The sequence below is a fragment of the Salvelinus namaycush genome, chromosome 3 (genome assembly GCF_016432855.1).
Source record: "Salvelinus namaycush isolate Seneca chromosome 3, SaNama_1.0, whole genome shotgun sequence".
In the NCBI taxonomy this organism is placed as follows: Eukaryota; Metazoa; Chordata; class Actinopteri; order Salmoniformes; family Salmonidae; genus Salvelinus; species Salvelinus namaycush.
The window spans coordinates 89,144,974-89,155,897 of NC_052309.1; the positions used below are offsets into that span (position 1 = coordinate 89,144,974).

The 10,924-nt window shown below is 44.4% G+C and overlaps 1 protein-coding gene across 1 annotated transcript in view; it reads right to left on the reverse strand.

Moving 5' to 3' along the window:
* The window catches only part of LOC120041940 (protein sidekick-2-like), a 138,918-nt gene extending 129,022 nt beyond the window's left edge, over positions 1-9,896 (reverse strand). The window contains exon 1 of the mRNA XM_038986813.1: positions 9,745-9,896. Within this exon, the coding sequence (XP_038842741.1) occupies positions 9,745-9,881 (137 nt within the window). The 5' untranslated portion in view covers positions 9,882-9,896. The remainder of the gene's footprint in view (positions 1-9,744) is intronic.
* Between the last annotated feature and the right edge of the window lie 1,028 nt (positions 9,897-10,924).

The window sequence follows — 10,924 nt, forward strand, 5'->3', positions numbered from 1 at the left end:
ACAGAGAGTTACAGAAAGTAACAACAATACAGATTCCATCCAGACAACATTGCCCTAGAGCACACACATATATCTACCTTGGCCTAAACATCAGTGCCACAGGTAACTTCCACAAAGCTGTGAACGACCTGAGAGACAAGGCAAGAAGGGTCTTCTACGCCATCAAAAGGAACATAAAATGTGACAAACCAATTAGGATCTGGACAAAAATGCTTAAATCAGCTATAGAATACCCTTTATGGTTGAGGTCTGGGATCCGCTCACCAACCAAGAATTCACAAAATGGGACAAACACCAAATAATGCAGAAAAGAGCCGTTCAATTCTACAACCACCTAAAAGGAAGTGATTCCCAAACCTTCCATAACAAAGCCATCCCCTACAGGGAGATGAAGCTGAGAAGAGTCCTCTAAGCAAGCTGGTCCTGGGGCTCTGTTCCCTTTTCTACTTTCATGTAACTATTTTCACATCGTTATAGAGACCGAATATGACATTTGTAAGTTGCTCTGGATAAGAGCGTCTGCTAAATGACTTAAATGTAAATGTAATTTGAAACTTCTTTATTCTTTTGGAACTTTTGTGAGTGTAATGTTTATTGATCATTTTTTATTGTTTATTTCACTTTTGTTTATTATCTATTTCACTTGCTTTGGCAATGTAAACATGTTTTTCCCATGCCAATAAATCCCTTTAAATTGAGAGGGGGGAGAGGGAGAGGGAGAGAGAGGGAGAGAGAGGGGGAGAGAGGGAGAGGGAGAGAGAGGGAGAGAGAGGGAGAGAGAGGGAGAGAGAGAGCTGAGAGAGAGAGAGAGAGAGAGAGAGAGAGAGCTGAGAGAGAGAGAGAGAGAGAGAGAGAGAGCTGAGAGAGAGAGAGAGAGAGAGAGAGAGCTGAGAGAGAGAGAGAGAGAGAGAGAGCTGAGAGAGAGAGAGAGAGAGAGAGAGCTGAGAGAGAGAGAGAGAGAGAGAGAGAGAGAGAGAGAGAGAGAGAGAGCTGAGAGAGAGAGAGAGCTGAGAGAGAGAGAGAGAGAGAGAGAGAGAGAGAGGGAGAGAGAGGGAGAGGGAGAGAGAGGGAGAGAGAGCTGAGAGAGAGAGAGAGAGAGAGAGAGAGCTGAGAGAGAGAGAGAGAGAGAGAGAGAGCTGAGAGAGAGAGAGAGAGAGAGAGAGAGAGAGAGAGAGAGAGAGAGAGAGAGAGAGCTGAGAGAGAGAGAGAGAGAGAGAGAGAGAGAGAGAGAGAGAGAGAGAGAGAGAGAGAGAGAGAGAGAGGCCAGTTGGAGCTGGTCACTAGATTCCATTAACAGCAGCTCTGAATGCACCGGCAGAAATGGAAACACTCGTCTTAAAGTTCATGTTCAGGAACATCCATGTCATTCATTGTTTGTGGAGGGAGAGAGGAACGGAACAGAAGACGAGCAATATCCCACAATGCTGCCTGCCTGGCAAATAAAACGCTGTGGGGCAGTGCCAAATGGCACACTATGCCCTATACAGTGGATTACTTTTGACCAGGGTCAATAGAGCTCTGGTCAACAGCAGTGCACTATATAGGCAATAGGGTGTCATTTGAGACTCAGATAGAAGAGCAACACACCCACCATGCTGGCCAATGAAAAGCTATTTGTTTTGCTGTCTCAATGCTGTGAATGTGACATTACTGTTGCTATGGTAAACCATGGGTAAAGTAAAGTAGTATCTCAACGAAGTAAACATCATTCACCCTGTGGCCTTGACATTACTGTTGCTATGGTAAACCATGGGTAAAGTAAAGTAGTATCTCAACGAAGTAAACATCATTCACCCTGTGGCCTTGACATTACCGTTGCTATGGTAAACCATGGGTAAAGTAAAGTAGTATCTCAACGAAGTAAACATCATTCACCCTGTGGCCTTGACATTACTGTTGCTATGGTAAACCATGGGTAAAGTAAAGTAGTATCTCAACGAAGTAAACATCTTTCACCCTGTGGCCTTGACATTACTGTTGCTATGGTAAACCATGGGTAAAGTAAAGTAGTATCTCAACGAAGTAAACATCATTCACCCTGTGGCCTTGACATTACTGTTGCTATGGTAAACCATGGGTAAAGTAAAGTAGTATCTCAACGAAGTAAACATCATTCACCCTGTGGCCTTGACATTACTGTTGCTATGGTAAACCATGGGTAAAGTAAAGTAGTATCTCAACGAAGTAAACATCATTCACCCTGTGGCCTTGACATTACTGTTGCTATGGTAAACCATGGGTAAAGTAAAGTAGTATCTCAACGAAGTAAACATCTTTCACCCTGTGGCCTTGACATTACTGTTGCTATGGTAAACCATGGGTAAAGTAAAGTAGTATCTCAACGAAGTAAACATCTTTCACCCTGTGGCCTTGACATTACTGTTGCTATGGTAAACCATGGGTAAAGTAAAGTAGTATCTCAACGAAGTAAACATCTTTCAACTGCAACCATGACACAAACAAACACAAAAACATCCTGAAAGAAAAAAATATATTGAATTTATTTCATGGACTTTAAAAGACTAGAGGGAGGCACACAAATTGTCACAGAATCAAAATCAGAATGAATGTGTGGTGGAACAGAAATAAAACTGTCATCTGTTAATGGTAATGTGACCGCCCTGTAAGTGAATACAGGCACGGGAAGGTGTTTTAAATCAGAATAAATGACCCCCTCCTCCCCTCCTTTAGGAACAAGACAGGATATCTCCAGGGAGATACAGAGACACATTTTTCCTGAATAAATCCATAAAAATGTGTTTGGAAATGAATTAAAATGGAAAACAAGAGGCATTAATCCCAACTAAATGGCCCTAAGAGTCCCTGTGTAGAACAGTAATTACAGAGGATGAATAATAGGGAGGATATTTAGAGCTTCAACCTCAGCCTGCCTGTTAGTTAACTCTCCCCTTAGTAACACACCTCAGCCTGGCCTGTTAGTTAACTCTCCCCTTAGTAACACACCTCAGCCTGGCCTGTTAGTTAACTCTCCCCTTAGTAACACACCTCAGCCTGGCCTGTTAGTTAACTCTCCCCTTAGTAACACACCTCAGCCTGGCCTGTTAGTTAACTCTCCCCTTAGTAACACACCTCAGCCTGGCCTGTTAGTTAACTCTCCCCTTAGTAACACACCTCAGCCTGCCTGTTAGTTAACTCTCCCCTTAGTAACACACCTCAGCCTGGCCTGTTAGTTAACTCTCCCCTTAGTAACACACCTCAGCCTGGCCTGTTAGTTAACTCTCCCCTTAGTAACACACCTCAGCCTGGCCTGTTAGTTAACTCTCCCCTTAGTAACACACCTCAGCCTGGCCTGTTAGTTAACTCTCCCCTTAGTAACACACCTCAGCCTGCCTGTTAGTTAACTCTCCCCTTAGTAACACACCTCAGCCTGGCCTGTTAGTTAACTCTCCCCTTAGTAACACACCTCAGCCTGGCCTGTTAGTTAACTCTCCCCTTAGTAACACACCTCAGCCTGGCCTGTTAGTTAACTCTCCCCTTAGTAACACACCTCAGCCTGGCCTGTTAGTTAACTCTCCCCTTAGTAACACACCTCAGCCTGGCCTGTTAGTTAACTCTCCCCTTAGTAACACACCTCAGCCTGGCCTGTTAGTTAACTCTCCCCTTAGTAACACACCTCAGCCTGGCCTGTTAGTTAACTCTCCCCTTAGTAACACACCTCAGCCTGGCCTGTTAGTTAACTCTCCCCTTAGTAACACACCTCAGCCTGGCCTGTTAGTTAACTCTCCCCTTAGTAACACACCTCAGCCTGGCCTGTTAGTTAACTCTCCCCTTAGTAACACACCTCAGCCTGGCCTGTTAGTTAACTCTCCCCTTAGTAACACACCTCAGCCTGGCCTGTTAGTTAACTCTCCCCTTAGTAACACACCTCAACCTGGCCTGTTAGTTAACTCTCCCCTTAGTAACACACCTCAGCCTGCCTGTTAGTTAACTCTCCCCTTAGTAACACACCTCAGCCTGGCCTGTTAGTTAACTCTCCCCTTAGTAACACACCTCAACCTGGCCTGTTAGTTAACTCTCCCCTTAGTAACACACCTCAGCCTGGCCTGTTAGTTAACTCTCCCCTTAGTAACACACCTCAACCTGGCCTGTTAGTTAACTCTCCCCTTAGTAACACACCTCAGCCTGCATGTTAGTTAACTCTCCCCTTAGTAACACACCTCAGCCTGCCTGTTAGTTAACTCTCCCCTTAGTAACACACCTCAGCCTGCATGTTAGTTAACTCTCCCCTTAGTAACACACCTCAGCCTGGCCTGTTAGTTAACTCTCCCCTTAGTAACACACCTCAGCCTGGCCTGTTAGTTAACTCTCCCCTTAGTAACACACCTCAGCCTGGCCTGTTAGTTAACTCTCCCCTTAGTAACACACCTCAGCCTGGCCTGTTAGTTAACTCTCCCCTTAGTAACACACCTCAGCCTGCCTGTTAGTTAACTCTCCCCTTAGTAACACACCTCAGCCTGCCTGTTAGTTAACTCTCCCCTTAGTAACACACCTCAGCCTGCATGTTAGTTAACTCTCCCCTTAGTAACACACCTCCGCCTGCCTGTTAGTTAACTCTCCCCTTAGTAACACAACTCAGCCTGCCTGGTAGTTAACTCTCCCCTTAGTAACACACGTCAGCCTGGCCTGTTAGTTAACTCTCCCCTTAGTAACACACCTCAGCCTGCCTGTTAGTTAACTCTCCCCTTAGTAACACACCTCAACCTGGGCTGTTAGTTAACTCTCCCCTTAGTAACACACCTCAACCTGGCCTGTTAACTCTCCCCTAAGTAACATGACTCCGCCTGGCCTGTTAGTTAACTCTCCCCTTAGTAACACACCTCAACCTCAACTAGCATGAGTAGCACGTTGCCCTACTTTTCTAGTCTCTTTCCAAATGGCATTACCAAGTCTCCATTCACTCAGCTAAAAGTGAATTCAATTAAATAGTACATATTTTCACAATGGTCTTTTGTCTATTCCTTTTGTGTTCTCCCTCCTAGCCCCCCCCCCCCCCCCCAGACCTCCCCCCCTTAAGGAGAAGACAAGGAGACAGGGAATGAGACACGTCTCCTATTCACCTCTAGAGAAACATTGGTGGATGTTGGGATTCTATCTCACCTTTAGTTTGCCTGCCCTGCATGGGGATAGGCCAGAACCTTAGATGGATGGACCTCTCACCTGTACTCCACAATAAATGGTGTCCGGGGTTACGACACATAACATGTCAAGCCTTTGACACGCCTTTTGATACTTCATGAAATGTATTACCTGACCCTAGAGATATATCTGAACCTGGAGATATATCTGAACCTGAAGATAGATCTGAACCTGGAGATATATCTGAACCTGGAGATATATCTGAACCTCACCTGTGCCTGGAGATAGATCTGAACCTGGATATAGATCTGGAGATAAATCTGAACCTGGAGATAGATCTGAACCTGGAGATAGATCTGGACATAGATCTGAACCTGGAGATATATCTGGAGATTGATCTGAACCCGGAGATAAATCTGAACCTGGAGATATATCTGGAGATAGATCTGAACCTGGAGATAGATCTGAACCTGGAGATAGATCTGGAAATTGATCTGAACCTGGAGATATATCTGAACCTCACCTGTGCCTGGAGATAGATCTGAACCTGGAGATAGATCTGGAGATTGATCTGAACCCGGAGATATATCTGGAGATAGATCTGAACCTGGAGATAGATCTGAACCTGGAGATAGATCTGGAGATAAATCTGAACCTGGAGATAGATCTGAACCTGGAGATAGATCTGGACATAGATCTGAACCTGGAGATATATCTGGAGATTGATCTGAACCCGGAGATAGATCTGAACCTGGAGATATATCTGGAGATAGATCTGAACCTGGAGATAGATCTGAACCTGGAGATAGATCTGGAGATAGATCTGAACCTGGAGATAGATCTGGAGATAGATCTGAACCTGGAGATAGATCTGAACCTGGAGATATATCTGGAGATAGATCTGAACCTGGAGATAGATCTGAACCTGGAGATAGATCTGGAGATAGATCTGAACCTGGAGATAGATCTGGAGATAGATCTGAACCTGGAGATATATCTGGAGATAGATCTGAACCTGGAGATAAATCTGGAGATAGATCTGAACCTGGAGATAAATCTAGAGATAGATCTGAACCTGGAGATAGATCTGGACATAGATCTGAACCTGGAGATATATCTGGAGATAGATCTGGACCTGGAGATAGATCTGAACCTGGATATATATCTGGAGATATATCTGAATCTGGAGATAGATCTGGAGATAGATCTGAACCTGGAGATAGATCTGAACCCGGAGATAGATCTGAACCTGGAGATATATCTGAACCTCACCTGTGCCTGGAGATAGATCTGAACCTGGATATAGATCTGGAGATAGATATGAACCTGGAGATAGATCTGGAGATTGATCTGAACCCGGAGATATATCTGGAGATAGATCTGAACCTGGAGATAGATCTGAACCTGGAGATATATCTGGAGATAGATCTGAATCTGGAGATAGATCTGAACCTGGAGATAGATCTGAACCCGGAGATATATCTGGAGATAGATCTGAACCTGGAGATAGATCTGGAGATAAATCTGAACCTGGAGATAGATCTGAACCTGGAGATAGATCTGGACATAGATCTGAACCTGGAGATATATCTGGAGATTGATCTGAACCCGGAGATAAATCTGAACCTGGAGATATATCTGGAGATAGATCTGAACCTGGAGATAGATCTGAACCTGGAGATAGATCTGGAAATTGATCTGAACCTGGAGATATATCTGAACCTCACCTGTGCCTGGAGATAGATCTGAACCTGGAGATAGATCTGGAGATTGATCTGAACCCGGAGATATATCTGGAGATAGATCTGAACCTGGAGATAGATCTGAACCTGGAGATAGATCTGGAGATAAATCTGAACCTGGAGATAGATCTGAACCTGGAGATAGATCTGGACATAGATCTGAACCTGGAGATATATCTGGAGATTGATCTGAACCCGGAGATAGATCTGAACCTGGAGATATATCTGGAGATAGATCTGAACCTGGAGATAGATCTGAACCTGGAGATAGATCTGGAGATAGATCTGAACCTGGAGATAGATCTGGAGATAGATCTGAACCTGGAGATAGATCTGAACCTGGAGATATATCTGGAGATAGATCTGAACCTGGAGATAGATCTGGACATAGATCTGAACCTGGAGATATATCTGGAGATTGATCTGAACCCGGAGATAGATCTGAACCTGGAGATATATCTGGAGATAGATCTGAACCTGGAGATAGATCTGAACCTGGAGATAGATCTGGAGATAGATCTGAACCTGGAGATAGATCTGGAGATAGATCTGAACCTGGAGATAGATCTGAACCTGGAGATATATCTGGAGATAGATCTGAACCTGGAGATAGATCTGAACCTGGAGATAGATCTGGAGATAGATCTGAACCTGGAGATAGATCTGGAGATAGATCTGAACCTGGAGATATATCTGGAGATAGATCTGAACCTGGAGATAAATCTGGAGATAGATCTGAACCTGGAGATAAATCTAGAGATAGATCTGAACCTGGAGATAGATCTGGACATAGATCTGAACCTGGAGATATATCTGGAGATAGATCTGGACCTGGAGATAGATCTGAACCTGGATATATATCTGGAGATATATCTGAATCTGGAGATAGATCTGGAGATAGATCTGAACCTGGAGATAGATCTGAACCCGGAGATAGATCTGAACCTGGAGATATATCTGAACCTCACCTGTGCCTGGAGATAGATCTGAACCTGGATATAGATCTGGAGATAGATATGAACCTGGAGATAGATCTGGAGATTGATCTGAACCCGGAGATATATCTGGAGATAGATCTGAACCTGGAGATAGATCTGAACCTGGAGATATATCTGGAGATAGATCTGAATCTGGAGATAGATCTGAACCTGGAGATAGATCTGAACCCGGAGATATATCTGGAGATAGATCTGAACCTGGAGATAGATCTGGAGATAAATCTGAACCTGGAGATAGATCTGAACCTGGAGATAGATCTGGACATAGATCTGAACCTGGAGATATATCTGGAGATTGATCTGAACCCGGAGATAAATCTGAACCTGGAGATATATCTGGAGATAGATCTGAACCTGGAGATAGATCTGAACCTGGAGATAGATCTGGAAATTGATCTGAACCTGGAGATATATCTGAACCTCACCTGTGCCTGGAGATAGATCTGAACCTGGAGATAGATCTGGAGATTGATCTGAACCCGGAGATATATCTGGAGATAGATCTGAACCTGGAGATAGATCTGAACCTGGAGATAGATCTGGAGATAAATCTGAACCTGGAGATAGATCTGAACCTGGAGATAGATCTGGACATAGATCTGAACCTGGAGATATATCTGGAGATTGATCTGAACCCGGAGATAGATCTGAACCTGGAGATATATCTGGAGATAGATCTGAACCTGGAGATAGATCTGAACCTGGAGATAGATCTGGAGATAGATCTGAACCTGGAGATAGATCTGGAGATAGATCTGAACCTGGAGATAGATCTGAACCTGGAGATATATCTGGAGATAGATCTGAACCTGGAGATAGATCTGAACCTGGAGATAGATCTGGAGATAGATCTGAACCTGGAGATAGATCTGGAGATAGATCTGAACCTGGAGATAGATCTGAACCTGGAGATAAATCTGGAGATAGATCTGAACCTGGAGATAAATCTAGAGATAGATCTGAACCTGGAGATAGATCTGGACATAGATCTGAACCTGGAGATATATCTGGAGATAGATCTGGACCTGGAGATAGATCTGAACCTGGATATATATCTGGAGATAGATCTGAATCTGGAGATAGATCTGGAGATAGATCTGAACCTGGAGATAGATCTGAACCCGGAGATAGATCTGAACCTGGAGATATATCTGAACCTCACCTGTGCCTGGAGATAGATCTGAACCTGGATATAGATCTGGAGATAGATATGAACCTGGAGATAGATCTGGAGATTGATCTGAACCCGGAGATATATCTGGAGATAGATCTGAACCTGGAGATATATCTGGAGATAGATCTGAATCTGGAGATAGATCTGAACCTGGAGATAGATCTGAACCCGGAGATATATCTGGAGATAGATCTGAACCTGGAGATAGATCTGAACCTCACCTGTGCCTGGAGATAGATCTGAACCTAGAGATAGATCTGGAGATATATCTGGAGATATATCTGGAGATAGATCTGAACCTGTAGATATATCTGGAGATAGATCTGAACCTGGAGATAGATCTGAACCCGGAGATATATCTGAACCTCACCTGTGCCTGGAGATAGATCTGAACCTAGAGATAGATCTGGAGATAGATCTGGAGATAGATCTGGATAGATCTGAACCTGGAGATAGATCTCAACCCGGAGATATATCTGGAGATAGATCTGAACCTAGAGATAGATCTGGAGATATATCTGGAGATAGATCTGAGCCTGAAGATATATCTGGAGATAGATCTGAACCTCACCTGTACTCCAGAGAGAAGCACGTACCTCTGTGTACCTGTAGGTCTGAACCTCACCTGTACTCCAGAGAGAAGCGTGTACCTCTGTGTACCTGTAGGTCTGAACCTCACCTGTACTCCAGAGAGAAGCACGTACCTCTGTGTACCTGTAGGTCTGAACCTCACCTGTACTCCAGAGAGAAGCGCGTGAGCTCAGTGGCGTTGTAAAGCCATTTAAACTCCAGAGGCCAGCTGCCCTCAGCCATACAGGTAAGAACCAGCCTGTTACGCTCCAGATGAACCTGGGTCTGGACCGGCTCCATCTTAAAGTATGGAGGAACATCATCTACAGAGGGGGAGGTAGAGGAGAGAGGGAGAATGGAAGGGAGGGGGATGGAGAGAGGAAGAGAGAGAGACAATTTATACAATTGTACTTTGGACCTCTAAAACTTCAAGATTATTTGGTATTACATATTACTGATATTACATGCACATTTAGCAAAAAGAAATGAATTGAATTTAATAAAGAGAGAGCGAGAGGGGAGAGAAAGAGAGAGGGGAGAGAATGTTTGGGAGGAGAGAGAGTGTGAGAGAAGACAGAGAGAGAGAGAGAGAGAACGAGAGAGGGAGGGGGTTAATAATTGGGTAATGTCAGTACAGAGAGAGAGTTTGTGAGAGAGAAAGAGAGAGACAGAGAGACAGAGAGACAGAGAGAGAGAGACAGAGAGACAGAGAGACAGAGAGACAGAGAGAGAGAGAGAGAGAGAGAGAGAGAGAGAGCAATAGCATCACTGAAGTAACCGAGAGCTAGAGAGGAAACAGACAGAGGCAGCGTTTGTAGAGAACATTTCTCCATGAAGTTTCCCCTAGCTTTAACACTGTGACAGCATGAGCTATGCTCTGCAGAGTCCTTCATTTATCTGTATGGGTAATACCTCCATATTATGTAGCTACACCCAGCCAGACACACACACTGCAACGATGACTTTGTGTGTGTGTGAGTGATGAGCAGCCCCGGCAGCTATAGCCTTTAAGGTGACACTGTAGTGAACAACAGGAGACAAACTGTTTTTCATCTGAGCCGATGAGAAACTCCTGATCAGATATATTGATCTGTCTGAGTCACAGCCCAGCGGCGACAGGGAGCGTGTGTGTGTGTGTGTGTCTGTCTGTCTGTGTGAGTGTGAGACTGAGACTGAGAACAATGGATGTGTCTGTGTCTCAACAAGCCTGTATAAACCTGCGCTGTGGGTAATTTCGAGGGGATGAGAGAGGCACACACACACACACTCACACTCACACACACACACACACACACACACACACACACACACACACACACACACACACACACACACACACACAC